General features: G+C 46.4%; 1 protein-coding gene across 7 annotated transcripts in view; it reads left to right on the top strand.

Annotated features, from left to right (window-relative positions):
• COBL (cordon-bleu WH2 repeat protein) overlaps positions 1 to 17,813 on the top strand; it is a 260,852-nt gene that overhangs the window by 181,944 nt on the left and 61,095 nt on the right. For 4 of the 7 annotated variants that reach the window (XM_046020832.1, XM_046020833.1, XM_046020834.1 and 1 more), the window contains exons 8-9: positions 13,448 to 13,604; positions 16,704 to 16,874. In XM_046020832.1, the coding sequence (XP_045876788.1) occupies positions 13,448 to 13,604; positions 16,704 to 16,874 (328 nt within the window). The remainder of the gene's footprint in view (positions 1 to 13,447; positions 13,605 to 16,703; positions 16,875 to 17,813) is intronic. The other 3 variants (XM_046020837.1, XM_046020838.1, XM_046020839.1) reach the window with 1 other exon arrangement.

Here is a 17,813-nt window from a genome sequence, read left to right as displayed (position 1 = left end):
TTATCTCACGTACCGTAATGTCCTCAAGATTAATTAGTTTATGATGGACCCTTGAACAACACGGGTTTGAAACACCATGGATTTTTTTTTTTTTTTTCAATAAATACACTACCGTAAATGTGTTTTCTCTCCCTGGGGATTTTCTTAGTGACGTTTTCTTTCCTCTAGCTTACTTTATTGTAAGAACACAGTGTGTGATGCACATAACATTCAAAATAGGTGGTTACCGAATGTTTATGTAACCGGCAAGGCTTCCTGTCAACTATGGGTTATTGGTAGTTAAGTTATGGGGAGTCAGAAGTCACATGCATATTTCCAACAGTGCCTGGGCCAGAGGCCCTAAGTCCCACATTATTCAAGGGTCAGCTGTACTTTTTTTTTAACCCAGTATTTAGCATATGTTATGTTGTTGCGAACGGCATCCAAATGGTCGACAGACACTTGAAAAGATGCTCCACATCCCTTGGCATCAGGGAAACACAAATCAAACCCACAGTGAGATACCACCTCACACCAGTGAGAATGGATAAAATTAACAACGCAGGACACAACAGGTGTTGGCGAGGATGCGGAGGAAGGGGAGCCCTCGTGCAGTGTTGGTGGGAACGCACACTGGTGTAGCCAGCATGCAGGGTCCTCAGAATATTAGAAAGACAATCACTGTGTGCTCCAGCAATCCCACTTGTGAGTCTTTATGTGGAACCAGAGAAAAAGGATCGTGGACCCCGCAGGGATGCCTGCACCTGCCCCCACCATGTGTATTGCAGCGTAACGTGGAGTGATGGAGGCATTTCTCCTGGAGTTGGAAAGTGCTTGCTGGCCCTGAACAGAGCTGGGGCTGGCTCTTCCGCCGTGTGGGAGGGGTGTGGGGTGCAAGCAGGGGGCAGTCTAGGAGCTGCTGCAGTTGTCAGGTGACAGATGACGAGAAGGACAGTGGCACTGGAGAAGGACCGCACATGGCGGGGGTGGGTACTCCAGACTCCAAGCATCTCCCAGCAAGTGGAGCTGCCCTTTACCTGGGGCAGAGGAGACTGGCAGAAGGGCAGGTTGGGGGAAGAAAACCAAGCACACTTGGATTTTGACAGAGGAAGATGCCTGTGTGCAGGTGCCTTTGTCAGTGAGCACTGCGGGGCCCAGGAGGGCAGCCCAGCTTGACTGCAAGTCTGGGAGTCTCTGCACAAAGCTGGCATTAAAGCCTGTGTAGCTTTAATGAGTGATTCAAGAAATCACCTTGAAGATATGCGGTGGTGAAGGGATGTGGTCTGTGGGGCAGCCCTGAATGCCCCGAGCAAAGGCACCCTCAGTCCACACTGTCCCCGTGCTGGCCCATTTGACCCCGGTCGCTGCCCCCGCTGGGACTGCCACCTGCCCGCCCCATGGGGCTCCTCCATCCACTGTGTGGGGCCCGTGCTCCTTGTGGGGAGCATTTACGTTTCCTTCCCAGTGGATGCTCTCTGTCCTTATCTTACCCAAGCTCTGTGACATGTGACCATCCCTGTCACTTCCTGCTCCAGCTCCACCTTCCAGAGCCTTCCATTTTATACCTGCTCCATGAAAGGTAGACTGTCTAAGGGTTATATATGATTTTACCCCTTTCTGTTCCTTGACATTCTCCTCGGCTAACTCCATCCATGCTTGGCTTCATGCTATTTCTATGCAAGTTTCTCCATTGAACACCTCCAGCCTCTTCTCTACACAGATAGCACCAGAAGTCCCTATCCGTTTGTCCAAAGCTGAGAGCCTCACCTTCCACGTAAACCTGCTTCTCCACAGCTGTTCTCCCGTAGCAAGGAGCAACTCCATCATCTGCCCAGGGACCTCAGCCAGAAATCTGATCATTGCCCACAGCCCTTCCAATAAAACCAGCCCTAAGGTCCTGTCTGTCTCGCTCACCTCTTACTCTCAGTGGCGAATATAATGTCTGAGACATTAACAGCATTCGCAAAGTCATCAGATAAGTGTGCCTGTCCAAAAAAAAAGTATTGCTTTAAACACATGGGTACTTCTGGTAACAACATCCACTCATTCAGTGAACATTTAGTGAGCATCCCAAATATTCAGGGTTTTTTAAAGATTTTATTTATTTATTTGACAGAGAGAGAGTGCATAAGCAGAGGGAGAGGGAGGCTCCCCACTGAGCAGGGAGCCTGATGCGAGACTCAATCCCAGAACCCTGGGATCATGACCTGAGCCAAAGGCAGATGCTTCACTGACCGAGCCACCCACGTGTCCCAAGTATCCTAAATAGTTCTAAGGACCGTTCCAGGTACTAAGGACATAGCAGTGAATCAAAGCTGAGGTGCTTTTCTAGGCTATTCTGGTTCATAATCTTTGTGCTGTTCATCTTAAAAGTACCAGGGGATTTGAAAGAAAATTATATGTGAATAATCATTCTGTTAAAGAGAAAGAGGTTAAAGTGTAGGTTTAAGTTTTAATCCAGAGAACCTCATCATACTAAAGAATTGATGTCCTCGTGTCCCTAAATGATGAGAACATAGTAAATACCTACTTCGAATGGTAAAAGACATGTCTCTTTAAGTATGAATCCCCTTTTCTAGAAATTATTTAAGCAGTTCAGAGAGGAGGCTGTCTAGAATTCATCACTAACGACTCTCTAGTCTTAGACTCAACCCTTACCCTCTGCAGGACACGTCGGATCTACTGTTCAGGGGAGATGAGATCAGGTGCCCATGGGGACAGACAGGTAGGCAGGGTGCCTCCAGCAGCCTGCCCCAGGCATGAGTGGGTCCCCTGGGATCTGGATTCCGAGGAGTGAGATTTCCATCAGACCAGATCCTCCATGGGAGAAGTGCCTCAGTTAGTGCAGGAAACATGAGTCACCCCTCGTTCTGGGGGACTGTTACTGGGTTTTGCTGTATGGTGATGAAGGTACCTGCAAATTTATGAAACAAACCTCACTTGCGTTGTAAACTCATTTAAACCTGTGGAGAACATGTAGAACACAGACCAAAATTGAGTCCAAGTTGATTTAAAGTAAAAATATAAAAAATTCAACCAGGAAAGTAGTTGAAGCAATAGGGATCTTTTAATCTGGAAGCAAGAATCTCCTTTCTTGGGATGACACAGGATTAGAATCCACCACCAACCCTCCCCTAAAAAAGGTGGAAAAACCTGACAGATTGAATCAGATAAATTTTTACATTCTAAAAGAGTAAAGTACAGAAAATTAGAAGCCCATGATGAACTAGGGACAATATTCACAGCATATGTGTAAGTTAGGGGAGATTGCTAAGAAAAGGCCAAGACCACAGACAAGAGGAAGAAGGAATAAAGCTTGGCCCATGTGAACAAATGGTTCTTTCTCTCTTTCACCCAGATAAACAGGTATCATTAAAAATTGCTGATGCTTATAGTCAAAGAACACAGGTTTTTCTAAAGGGATCAGGACACTTTCCACCGATTCTTGCTGAGTGGGAAGAAAGAGGCCGTTGGTAAGAGTTTAAGTGGATACAGTCTTGCTGGGGACCTACTGGGCTGCGCATATCCTGTGTTTATTTCAGATTGTGTTTTATTGTGGAAAGAGCTCTTCATGAGTGATCCACGCTTATTATTAGTGTTTCAGTGCATAGTAGGTTATGTTTCTGCACACACCGGGTGCACAGCACAACCCTAGAGCTTCTTCACCTGGCTTGATGGCGAGTTCAGGCCCAGTGACTGGTAGTTTCCATCCCACTCCTGGCCTTTGGCACTCAACACCTTGCACTTTGTTTCCATGAGTTTGCCTGCTTTAGATGCCTCCTGTAAGTGCAATTATGCACTTACCCGACTTGTTTCCATTTGCATAACGTCCCGCAGGCCCATCCTCGTTGCCACACCCTTAAGAAGCCCCTTCCTTTTAAGGCTGAGTACTCTCCCCTTGTATGAATATCCCATATTTGCTTTACCCATCCAACTGTGAATGGACACTTAAGGTTTCTCCATGTCTTGGCTTGTGACTAGCTTTGCCATGAACATGCAAGGGTGGGTATCTCTTCTAGATCCCAATTTCAGTTCATTTAAAAATCATATTGCTAGTGCACCAGGGGGCTTATGGAGTGGGATCATAATGGAATAAACAAAGTGGAAAAAGATGACCGGGTGAGGTTGTTCCCTGCGATGTAATTTGAAAGAGCAATGAATCAAAGACAGCAAAACAACAAATCAAGTGCCAAACCTGGAGGACAGACAAACGTAGGTGGTCCCCACAGGGTAGACCCTTCCCGTCTTCAGGACATCAGGGAGATCTACATCCAGCAGTGAACAGTGCCCCATAGGTGGCAAAAGCCTCTGTCATCAAGAGAGTGTGCTCTCATTCTTATCAATATTCATGTAGCTAGATACACAGAAAGAAAGCCTAAGGAGGTGCATATCACGCCTTAATAGAAGTTATCTCTTGTGGACAGAGTTAAGGAAGATGTCACTTAGCACCAGATGTGCCCCTCTATTATTCAAACTGTTTTCGAGTGAAGATATATGACTTTCATTTGGATCAACATAAAAACAGTAGGGTATTTTCATTTCAAATAAGAGAGAGAGACGAGAGATGGGGCCAGAGCTGTGTTGGACTTTTGGGCCCTGGTTGAAAAACAGTATTTATAAACTCCTTCCACAGCATGCCACATTTATATATAATGTCTCCTTCAGTCTGTCTTGTATTCAGCACACATTTATTGATTCCTAAAGTGCAGGAGCATGAGGCTAGGGATTGTGGAAATTCAGACCAATAAGACAGATCCTTTCCTGTTCAGAGCTTGGAGATCGTTGGGGAGCCAACATGGTAGCAGCCAGCTGGACTAGGGAGAGGAGACAGCAAGGACGGTGCTCCCGGCAAGGCACTGCTCATACATTGGAGCCAACTATTGCTGGAGCATAGAAGACAGGCCATTAATACCCACCCAGAGAATTTTAGCAAGCTTCCTGAAGACTGAGGAAGATTTCAGTAGGGGCAGAAGACTGACAGAAGCATTGGACAAGGAAGGGCATCCTGGGAAGGGCAGGAAGCAGAGACTCAGGACAGCACTGCCAAGCACAGTTCAGTGTGGCTGGAAGAAATGCACCTGGTGTTCCTTCCCTCACTGGTGTGTCCCTACCATGGAACATGGCATCAAGTACCCAAGTGTTTAGATGGATGGATGAATGGAAGGATGGATGGATGATATGGATGGATGGATGGATGGATGGGTGGATGGTTGGATAGACGGATGGCTGGATGGAATGATGGATGAGTGGATGAATGGATGGTTGGATGAGTGGATAGATGGGTGGGTGTGTGCATGGATAGATGGATGGGTGGATGGATGATGGATAGATGATTGGATGGATAGGTGGGTGGGTAGATGGATGGGTGGTTGGATGGACAATCGATAGAAGGATGGATGGATGGACAGATGGGTGGCTGGATAGAATGATGGATGGATGGATGGATGGGTGGATGGATGGATGGATGGATGGATAAGTGGATGGATGGATAAGTGGATGGATGGATGGATGGGTGATGGATGGATGATATGTATAGGTGGGTGCATGGAGGAATGAATGGGTGGATGGGTGGGTGGATGGATAGATAGATGGAAGGAAGAAGGAATGAATGAACAGATAAATGGCTGGAAGGTACTGTGCTGTACTAATTTTATTTCGTAATATATACCCTCAGATCTACTCATGTCTCTGTCCTTTACCCAAACACTTAAAACCTAGAGGGATATGTCCATTTCCCTAAAAAAAATAATGTGAATGTCATATTCATATAGGTAAATCTGTAAAGGAACGTGGGAAACACATGTGAGCATGTGTGCGTGCACACACACACATGCATATTCTCACACATGTGCATGCATGCACATGTGCACACACAGGTACAGACACTTGTACACACCCATATACATGTGCACACACATACAGAGGCATGAACTGATTTTTCCTGCATCCCCTACAAAGTGCCACGCCCTGAGCAAGCTGCAGGGGCAGGTGGCAGCAGGGGGCTCTGTGTCTTATGGGGAGAGGCTGACCCATTCTCTTTAAAGCAGAATTTCCCCTCCCCTTAAACACTTTCTGACCTCCAGTCTGGCTTTACACGTAACCATCACAATGAGATTATGAGACCAAAGGAGCCACAGTGGATGAATGCTTCCTAAACAGACGAGGCCCTGAAGGACCCAGGTTCTGTGATTGGGGAGAGCTTCCTGCCACCTCGCTCAGACAGGTGGCATGTTAGAACAGGCCAGACCCACCCAGAGGGGCCACTACACGCCCTGGTTCTAAGAAGTGGACAATGACAGGCACAAGCTCCTGAGAGTGGGCAGACCTCGATTTCACATGTTCCTTGAAACATATACAGAAGATGTGCTTCAGGTCTAAGAAATGTTTTTCTAAAGCAACTCCCCCCAGCATGAATTGCTTTCTCATCCACCCTGTAGGTAGCTAGGCTGCCACGTGGGATAATGAGAACTCCACGGACGCTAGTTGTGTATGGAGAGCTAGGGACAGGCATTTCCATTCCAAACTGCAGGAGTTATTTCTTCCAAGGAGAGCTTGGACTCAAAGATCGAGTACCGACTTTGTCCACACATTAGCTGTATGGCCTTGGACAAGTTATCTGCTGTAAACAGCAAAGCTTCAGTTTCTTCCTTTACCAAACAGACATAAGAAAATTAGCTCTTTGGAGGTAGTTGTATGGGGATAGAGTTGGCACCCCAGTAAATATTGACTAAATCTTTGCTGCTAATGTAAATACTATTTCCTTGAAGTCTGTAAGCACATCTACTAGAACACTTCTGTTTAAACATGTTAAACTAAGAAAAGCTCCAGAAAAAAAAAAAAAAAAAGTTTGCCCATTAGGTCTCATCTTGATTACTGGTCTCGGAATCACCATTAATTGATGAATTGATGTCAACCACAAAGGAAGAAATCCGGGTATCAGAGCCAAAGCTCTATGCCTTTCAACATTCTCATCAGTGACTTGGTGGAGTAGAGGCAGGGTCTGAGAGCATAAATGCTAGCGTAAGTGTCCCACCCCTTACCCAGAAGTGCCTCACGAAGGGCATAGCAAAACAGGGTCTCCTGAGAGCCCAGCACTAGGGCCCAAGACTGAACAATGGACCAAAGCAACGTATAGATACTAACAGAAAAGTGGAAAGATTTGCTATCCATTTATTTGAAGGCATCCTGGTGAGTTCATCACAAACTCAGGGTGAGCTAAACACATGACAAACATTCTTAAAATCCGGAAAGCAATTTAGAACTGGTGTGTCCCTCCAATCGTATATGTTCCTTACCCGAAGTTACAGTAAAGGGACTTACAGAAAACTAAAAAAGACAAGAAAGAAGAAATGCAAGAAAGGATAAAACTCGAAGGGTGTGCCAAGAAGTCCAATCTTTACTGGCCAAAACCAAGCAATCTTAATGGAGTTAACTGAATTAATTCTGGCTCAAGGATCCCATGGCTTACCAGAGAGCCTTTTAAAAAATATATAGGGAACATGCTTCCATTTCTTTGTGTCTTCCTCAATTTCTTTCATGAGTACTTTATGGTTTTCTGAAGACAGATTCTTTGCCTCTTTGGTTAGGTTTATTCCTAGGTATCTTATAGTTTTGGGTGCAATTGTAAATGGGATTGACTCCTTAATTTCTCTTCTTCTGTCTTGTTGTTGGTGTAAAGAAATGCAACTGATTTTTGTGCATTGATTTTATATCCTGACACTTTACTGAATTCCTGTAAAAGTTCTAGCTGATTTGGAGTGGAGCCTTTTGGGTTTTCCACATAAAGTCTCATATCATCTGCGAAGAGTGATAGTTTGACTTCTTCTTTGCCGATTTGGATGCCTTTAATTTCTTTTTGTTGTGTGATTGCTGAGGCTAGGACTTCTAGTACTATGTTGAAGAGCAGTGGTGATAATGGATATCCCTATCATGTTCCTGACCTTAACGGAAAAGCTCTCCATTTTTCTCCATTGAGAATGATATTCACTGTGGGTTTTTCATAGATGGCTTTGATGATATTGAGGTATGTACCCTCTATCCCTAAAGCAATCTACACTTTTAATGCAATCCCTATCAAAATCCCATCCATTTTTTTTTTCAAGGAAATGGAACAAATAATCCTAAAATTTATACGGAACAAGAAAAGACCTCAAATAGCCAGAGGAATATTGAAAAAAGAAAGCCAAAGTTGGTGGCATCACAATTCCAGACTTCAATCTCTATTACAAAGCTGTCATCATCAAGACAGTATGGTACTGGCACAAAAACAGATACATAGATGATTGGAACAGAATAGAAAGCCCAGAAATTGACCCTAAACTCTATGGTCAACTAATTTCAACAAAGCAGGAAAGAATGTCCAATGGGAAAAACACAGTCTCTTCAATGAATGGTGTTGGGAAAATTGGACAGCCACATGTAGAAAAATGAAATTGGACCATTTCCTTACACAACACACAAAAATAAACTCAAAATGGATGAAGGACCTCAATGTGAGAAAGGAATACATCAAAGTTCTTGAGGAGAACACAGGCAGCAACCTCTTCGACCTCAGCCACAGCAACTTCTTCCTAGGAACATCGCCAAAGGCAAGGGAAGCAAGGGCAAAAATGAACTATTGACAGTTCATTGAGATCAAAGCTTTTGCACAGCAAAGGAAACAGTCAACCAAACCAAAAGACAACTGACAGAATGGGAGAAGGTATTTGAAAATGACATATCAGATAAAGGGCTAGTCTCCAAAATGTATAAAGAACTTATCAGACTCAACACCCAAAGAACAAATAATCCAATCAAGAAATGGGCAGAGGACATGAACAGGTATTCATGACATCCAGATGGCCAACAGACATGAAAAAGTGCTCAACATCACTCAGCATCAGTGAAATACAAATCAAAACCACAATGAGATACCACCTCACACCAGTCAGAATGGCTAAAATTAATAAGTCAGGGAATGACAGATGCTGGCGAGGATGCAGAGAAAGGGGAACCTTCCCACACCATTGGTGGGAATGCATGCTGGTACAACCACTCTGGAAAACAGCATAGAGGTTCCTCAAAAAATTGAAAATAGAGCTTCCCTACAACCGAGCAATCGCAATACTGGGTATTTACCCTAAAGATGCAAATGTAGTGATCCGAAGGGACACGTGCATCTGAATGTTTATAGCAGCAATGTCCACAATAGCCAAACTATAGAAAGAGCCTAGATGTCCATCAACAGATGAATGGATAAAGAAGATGTGGTGTGTGTGTGTGTGTGTGTGTGTGTGTGTGTGTGTGTGTGTGTGTGTATGTATATATATGTATGTGTATATATATATATGTATATATGTATGTGTGTATATATGTGTGTGTGTATATATATGTATATATATGTATGTATATATATATATAATTGTGCATTTCTGGGTACAGAGTCTCTTTGACATGCCAATGGGTTTCCCTGCAGGTGCCTGGGCAGAAATCCAGTGTGCTCACTGGGGGATGCCCAAATGCCATATCTGTAGGATTCTTTTCCATGCAGGGGGATTTTCCAGCCTCCTGCCAGGAGGAGGGAGCTGATGTTGCAGAGTGGGAGTCCAGTGGGCAGCCCTGGACCCATTCAGCATTTGCTTTTCTCTTCTCATACATATATATGTATGTATATATACATATATATGTATATGTATAAATACATGTACATGTACATGTATTCTCAGATTTCATTTCTCTTGATGGCTGCATAGTATTCCATTGTGTGTGTGTGTGTGTGTGTGTGTGTGTGTATACGTGTATATATATACATACATATATATACATATATACACACACACACAATATATACATACATATATATACATATACACACACACACACAATGGAATACTATGCAGCCATCAAGAGAAATGAAATCTTGCCATTTGCGACGATGTGGATGGAACTAGAGGGTATTATGCTTAGCAAAATAAGTCAATCAGAGAAAGACAATTATCATATGATCTCCCTGATATGAGGACGTTGAGAGGCAGCATGGGGGGTTTGGGGTAGGAAAGGAATAAATGAAACAAGATGGGATTGGGAGGGAGACAAACCATAAGAGACTCTTAATCTCACAAAACAAACTGAGGGTTGCCGGGGGAAGGAGGGGTAGGGAGAGGGTGGTTGGGTTATGGACACTGGAGAAGGTATGTGCTATGGTGAGTGCTGTGAAGTTTAAACCTGGCGATTCACAGACCTGTACCCCTGGGGCTAATAATACATTATATGTTAATTAAAAAATTAATATATATATAGGGAAATGTGGCTGATAAAATGTGTGAGTCTCTCTGTCTCCTTTTGAAGCCCCACTAAAATGAATGCAAAGCATTAGCCCACTACGACAAAGAGAAGGCAAGAAGGAGCAGTAAGGGGTCAGTAGACACCAGGAAGTAGGTTGCGTGGACTGTGCCAAATTCCCAGCAAAGCAGAAGCAGCTGAGGGTTGACCTCTGGCTTGAGCGACCCAGCAGCAGGGAGCAGAGCCTGGTGAGGTGGGGACCGTGGGGTCCCTGTTCCTGTGCACACCTGAGGGCAGAAGGAGCAGAGGACAGTGGATGTGTATACGTGAAAGAGTAAGACCCCTGACCCTCTGGCCACACACAGCTAGAGGTGTGCCAGACCCCACAAGAGAAAGATCTGAGAGGCTGCCTGTAGGGCCTGAGTCACATGGAGAGTGCTGCACACTGGGAGAAGAGAAAAGCAAATGCTGAATGGGTCCAGGGCTGCCCACTGGACTCCCGCTCTGCAACATCAGCTCCCTCCTCCTGGCAGGAGGCTGGAAAATCCCCCTGCATGGAAGAGAATCCTACAGATATGGCATTTGGGCATCCCCCAGTGAGCTCACTGGATTTCTGCCCAGGCACCTGCAGGGAAACCCATTGGCATGTCAAAGAGACTCTGTGCCCAGAAATGCACAATTATAAGCAATCAGCCAAGGGTCACCAGAAACTGAGGAAAGGCCCGAATGTGACAGACAGAAGCTAAGACAGAGAGAAGAAGAAGGGAACATGCAGGAAACAACAAAGCATAAAAACAAACAAAAAAGAACATCTTCAAAATATATAAAAATGGCCTCAGAGAGAAGAGAAGATACTGTACCCAGAAAAGAAGACATGGTACTTTTTTAAAAGTATGTAACAGGAAGGAGCTCTTGGAAATTAAAAGCATAGTCATGGAGTTTTAAAAATTCAAAAAGTTGGACAGTGAGGGAAAGGAAATTTCCAAGAAAGCGGAATTTTTTTTTAATTAGGTAATAATATTCAAGAAAAATTTGAAAGATTGATTTCAAACCCTCAGTGTTCAATAATCAGAACCCAGGGAGAGACAGAGAAAATGGAGGGAAGAAGAAATCTGAAAGGAATGATGCTAGAACATTCCGCAGATTTACAGGATTTCTAGATTGCAGGGTTCCACAAATACCCCAGACCGCACGTGGAGAGCACTTCAGCCCAGGGCATGCTGTCAGACATTTCAGGGCACCAGGGGCAAGGGAGGGTCCTCAAAGCTGGCAGACGAGAAGCAGACCACATGGAGAAGACGGAGCCAGCGTCTGTGACCGGCTGGTCAGTCTCCCAGAATAGAAACAGTCTTCAGTACTAAGTCTCCTAGATTCACCTCGTGTGCATCTTACCTCAGAAAGCTGACGCATCCTGAGCCCCACTATAACAAGGAAATCAATTTTTCAGAAGGCCTGGGATCCAGGAAACAAGGAGAAAAACAGCTGAATCAAGGAAAAGCCATTTCCAGGAAGCCCAGGGAAAAAGTTGGAAAACAAATCACTTACTGAGTTCAGAGAAATCAAAACAATCCAGAAGGAAAATGTCAACATAGAAACGAGATGTCTCAGCTTCTTCCTGAAGAAGAGTTCTGTTGTATGGGATTGTATCTGTCCTAACTGTGTATGTAAAATGAGATCGTGTTAATTTAACCCCGTGCCATAATTTTTGGAAAGACTGAGGAGTAACTCTGTGTGTGTGTGTGTGTGTGTGTGTGTGTGTGTGTGTGTGAGCTAAACCCTCCTCTTCTGGAATAGAAAGCCAGTATCTAACACAGGGAAATCAGGAAATAGCAGAATAAGCTTATTATTTTTAAAAACAGAGTAAACATCAAGAGAAAAAGAGTAAGAAGTGGTTTTTCTGGAGTGGGGGCAGTGGACCAGGAGCTTCTGGCTAGGCTCAGAGCTTTGTGGGGTGACTTGATTTTCCTGCTGGCCATGTTTTCCATGAAATACACTACAGAGTTGTACAGGTACAAGAGGTGGTTGTTGTATATTGGGGTAGGAGGGTGATTTTGAAATATGAGGTTATTTTTTGAAAGTACATTACTTTGAAAAGGAAAGGTTAAAAACCAGGGATGCCTTGGGGGCTCAGTCGGTGAAGCGTCTGCCTTCAGCTCAGGCCATGATCCCAGGAGTCCTGGGATTGAGTCCCGCATCGGGCTCCTTGCTCAGCAGCCTACTTCTCCCTCTGCCTGTTCCCCCCACCCCCCACCTGTTCTCCCCTTGCTTGTGCTCATTCTTGCTCTCAAATAAATAAAATCTTAAAAAAAAAAGGAAAAAGACCAGAAAAATGTATGCCAACTGTTAGTAGTTAGAATCCGAGTGTTAACAAAGTAACTTGTTTTCTCTTTTGCTTATATGAGTTTTAAATATAAATTTATTTTGCAATTAATATGTATTATTTAAAAGGAGGCCCTCTACACATGCACATGCACACACAGGAAATGGCAGGCCCAAGGGATGAAAACGTCATAATGTGGAGGGGAGGAGACTATGCAGTCCATATACAGCCTTTCGGAGCTGTGAATTCGTCATTGGCACAAGTCTTCGGTGGGAGCTTGACGTCCCATAGGCTGACGCCATGAGCCACAGGCTGGCAGACTTCACTTTAATCCCAGCCCATGGGTGCCCCATGGGTGGACAGAGTCTAGTCCTGGCTGCTTGAGAACATGCTTGTTCCCCTGAACAAGCAGAATTCTGGGCACAGGGAGCCCTGAATGAGCCCCTTCTGCTCTCCCACTGCATGGATGCATGTCATGGTGGCCCCTGGCCAAGTTTCCAGAAGGAATATTTCTCTTTTGCATTTAATGAAGGGCAAAGGATCCCCTTTATTGTATTTATGCTGAGGGGAAGTTACTAAGTCCCTTGACGGGATTTCAGGCAATGTGGGGCAGAGCCCCAGCTCCCCTGGTGGCTCCTCGAGGTCTTAGGATGCCTGTGAGCATCCTTGGTCCACCTCAGGGCCACTCGTTGGCCCCATGGCAAGCTGTCACACCAGGGCATCTGCCACCTGCCCCTGGACGCCAGAAAGGAACCCAGCAATCTGCCAACCCTCCTTGGAGCACCAGGTCCCACAGGCCAGCTTCTCTGAGATGCACACCCCACACGCACCCCACTCCCTGACAGAACCGCCCTGACCCTGACTGTCACCTCTCTCTGTGCTTCCCAGGTGTCTCTAGGGTCCCAGGTTGACCTGCAGAGAAAGAAGAGGCGGGCACCAGCCCCCCCGACGCCGCAGCCCCCGACGCCGCAGCCCCCGACGCCGCCGAGTCCCCTGGTGCCCCCTCGCACGCAGGACAGGGAGGAGAACAGGAAGAGCACCACGGGTGAGTGCCCCGCACTGCCGTCTGCACGCCTCTGAGCTTTGCCTTGCGTGGAATCCCAGCACTGCTCTTAACTCTCGCAGTCACGCCCACCACAGCAGCATTAACTCGGAAGATACTTATGCCAAGGAAAGAAAGTCTGGAAAGAAGCACTTGAAAGTCCATTTAGTATCTTGCAGGCATATTTCCCAGGCGTCGTGCAGGCAGGGAGGTGGGGGGCAGGTGGCAAGGGTGGAGGATGGCAGAGGAGGCTGGGGAGGAGACGAGCGGCGCCAGACAGTGCGTGTGCGCCTGTGTGTGTCTCTGGATGGAAGGATGAATGTCCTTAGGATGACGTCTGCGTGGGCTGTATCGAAAGCCCTCTAGTCCCCAGGAGGTTTCTAGATCAGCTGACAGTCGTTCCCTAATTTCTTGACCACCCAGTTTGAAATCGGCCTCCACTTTTCTATATGGAGCAGATACCCCGATATTTTTGGGAACAACGAACAAAAAGGAAAGAGGATAGAACCATCCTGTCTGTGACCAGAGAGACCTATGAGATCATTAAATGCCACCTCTTCGCGTTCGGTGGCGGAGAGAGAAGTGGCAGGGGTCTCTAGATCCGTGAGCCAGGAATGGTTCCTTTAGTTTTAAAACTAGTCAGTATCTGTTGTTCCTTTTATGTAGGAACAGAAGTGGCTTTTGGGGACCGGGGTTTCCCTGTGATAACAGGAGCATCAGCTCATTACAGAGGCCATGCCCGATGCCACTTACTCCATAGTGCACCCTCATGTTTTGCCCTTAACCCCCTGGCTGTCATCCCCAAAAGGAAGATTCCCAAGAATAAATGCTTACATTGTCAGTGTCTGAAACTCTAGCTATGTGTCCTTTTCTCCCCAAGTCAACACTTCCGGTTCACATCTCAGCATTTCACCGCCAGGGGAGCGATTATCCTAAGGAACCATAGTGTGTTTCACATCAGTTCATCCCCTTTGCCGGGGGAAAGCACTACCAGACTGACAGAACCCAGGATCAGCAGCTCCTCCAAATAAGCCGCGTCATCTCCTTTCCATGACGAGACCCCCATTCGCCCTCCCAAGCTCTCGCCCACTCTTGTGGTAAACAGCTGACAGCCCTCAGATTTACAGTTCCTGCTCGCAACTCTAAGACGCGTCCACTTTAGGTGGTAGCATTCAGACCTATGAGTCATGCCAGCCTCCAGGCCAGACAGCCCATTTCGGACCAAGGGAGGGCCTCCCCATCATCTGGGAAGGACTGGCTGCCGCCTCATGCCCCCACACTTGGAGGACCTGGCCGAGGTGCAGCTGTTCAGGGAAAGGGGGCAGGTATTTGGAAACGGACAAGTCCTAAGTCACTAAGGAGCCCGTTATAGGGAAGAGGGATGGACGATGGTGATTTGCTACTAGTCTCTCTCTCGTCCGTCAACTTTGGTTTGTGAAGATTGAGAAGGAAGCCAGGAGCTCCCTTCCAGCTGACAGTGACTTTGAATACTTGGTGAGGTCAGGAAGATGGTAGAAGTCTTGGTAACAATTTAAGGGAGACTTCCATCCCCATCAGCGACCCCATGAAGTAACAGTACTTTAGCAATACCGCAAGGGGAATTTTTCACTGAAGTTTAAGCTTCATGTTAACAGACACACATGTAAAAAGTTTTCCTGTTAACACACCCAGCACAAACAAACATCTTTCTATTCGGATACCTGGATATAAGAGGGCAAAAAATGTTGGAACTTGCATTAAAATAATATTGATTGGATTTGGGTCTGATGCAAGTTCCTGGTAGAGAGAAGCTTTTCCGGTACTACACCTGTTCTTCCCACATGCCTCGCCCTTGAGGGTGCCTTCCGTGGACCAGCCAGACAATGCTTGTCCTGATGGCTTGTGGCTTCTTTGCACTTGAGGTGACAAATGATGTCTAGCCATGGGGACACTATTCTCCCACATCTAGAGAACTGCAATCAAGAGAAGGAGAAAGTGGATAAATAAATTGTATTTCTTAATATTTATTTATTAATGATCCAATGGCAGGCATGAAGCACAGAATAAAGTGTTTTTAAAAGAAATCCTAGGAAGTGTGACTTATGGTACAAGTGATTTACATGCCTTCCTTATATGAAGTCATTGACCTTCAAAAATCTTAACAGAAGAAAGTCATTTTTATAAAAGGGCAAGCAGATTCCCCAGATGTCAGCAGAGCAAAGAGGGGGCTGCCCCAGGGGCTCCAGAGATCAGACAGAGCAGAAGTGCCACCCTAACTCTTTGTCCAAGTCGGGACCCTCTTCAAAACGAAGTTTGAAATTATCACCCTAAACAGTGGGACAGATTGCTGACATAAAATTGAGCTCAAAGAGGTAAGCTGATTCAGGGGCTACTTAATCCACAGTAGTTCACAGATACAAAAATAACAAGAGGAAGCTAAAAAAAAATACTAATCCCTAATAAGAACTTAGGTGTATAAAAGGAGTTGTTTCAATGCAACAGAGCTGCCGACGGGCTTTTAAGAATAATTTCAAGCCCGGCATTTGGGAGTAGTAGCGCCTGCCAGAAACACATCGTAAACAAGTAGCTTATTTCCAATCCGGCTGAGAAGAGGACAGTGTATGCATAAAATGTTACAGCGTGAGCGAGGTGGGTTTTGGTGCTGAGGGACTTTGAATCTGGACCCCGGGCGGGGCAGGACTTGTTGGCAGGTGTGTCTGAATCCGGTGCGAGGTGAGGCTGACTTTGATACCAGGTGTGGTTGGATTTGGTGCCCTGAGGCTACGTTTGGTGCCCAGTGAGCCTCAGTTTGGTACCAAGTGTGGCTGGATTTGATACCGGGTGTGGCTGGATTGCGTGGCAGGTGTGGTCGGATTTGATGCATGGTGAGGTTGACTTTGGTACTGAGCGCTGTTCGATGTGGTGCCGAGTGTGGTCAGATCTGGCGCCGGGTGTGGCTGGATTTGGTGCCGGGTGTGGTTGGATTCGGTGCCGGGTGTGGTTGGATTCGGTGCCACGAGGTTATTTTTGATGCCCGGGTGAGTGATGGCCACGTGCCTTCCATGGGAGGGCAGAGAGTCTCTAGGTTTAACCTTCTGAAGTCACCCCGTTGATTCCATGTAGGTGTTGGACGGCAGGTGCCACAAAAACCTCCTAGAGGCTCTGCTCGGGGGCCTCCCCAGTTAGTGCTCCCCCCACCCCCGCCCTACCCTCCTCCCGACACAGACGTGGCGGAGCCTCTCGGCTTTCCTGGGGAGAGTGCTGGTTCCGAGGCCTCGGACCTGAGACCCACACGTACGTGCCTCTTGTTTTCTTTCCCATACATGTCGACTTCCCGTCTCTCTGCTCACCTGTGTCAGGGCTGGGTTTCCAGACTTTCCGTTCTTGCCTTGGGGTGTTTGTGACATTCTGCTCCAGCCTTCCTTTCTAAATGCCCAAAGCGGTGTGTCCGATTTCACAGTGAATGCGCTCGGAATGCCTTGCAGGTGCTCGTAAAGAATGACTTAACACATTAATCATTCACCCCGTGGTCAGACCCCGGCCGCAGTCACACTGTGTGGGTGAAGACAGTCAGCTAGGAGCCACTGTCTCTCAAGTTAGAACTAACCTCAGAACGTCTGCAGATAGCGAGAGCCCGCTCGGGTCTTGCAGGAGCTCAGCAATTATGGGATTTTTTTGGTGAGCTCACTCTTGCAAGCCGTGAGGGCAGAGGAGAGCTGTGTTCAAGACCGGGGGGTACTTATGAATGAGGACCTTTGAATCATAAGGTCAGCGACCAAGCAGTAGGAGTACTACCATGCAGAAAGGGAAACTGAGGCAGCAGAAGGGGAAACAGCTTGAGTTCCTTCTAGCAATAGCCAGAATTAAAGTCTCATTGTTTTTGACTTCTTGTCACACCCTGGCTGAGACCGGGCTGTCTTTGTTGTCTCCTGAGATTTCTTTCTGACCTCCAGAAATACTGTGCACAGCACTCCTGCTCCTGGGGGGTCATCATTTCATATATTTAACCATATGTATTCCAATAGCACCATCGGCACGGGGAGCGCATGCTCACCCCTTTAAGGATGGCTCAGCGACACTTCATTGTAAAGGGACACAGTCCTGGACCACAGGACCTGTGGATCCTGGGGGGATCCAGTGGGGGAGGAGGGGCTGAGGGAAAACAGCAAAGCTGAACAGCAGTTAGGGGATGGTGGCAAGACCAGCAGATCGTGGAACCTACGTGGATGGGAC

Source organism: Meles meles, chromosome 10 (genome assembly GCF_922984935.1).
Source record: "Meles meles chromosome 10, mMelMel3.1 paternal haplotype, whole genome shotgun sequence".
Taxonomy (NCBI): domain Eukaryota; kingdom Metazoa; phylum Chordata; class Mammalia; order Carnivora; family Mustelidae; genus Meles; species Meles meles.
This window is presented reverse-complemented; position numbering and strand designations above follow the sequence as displayed.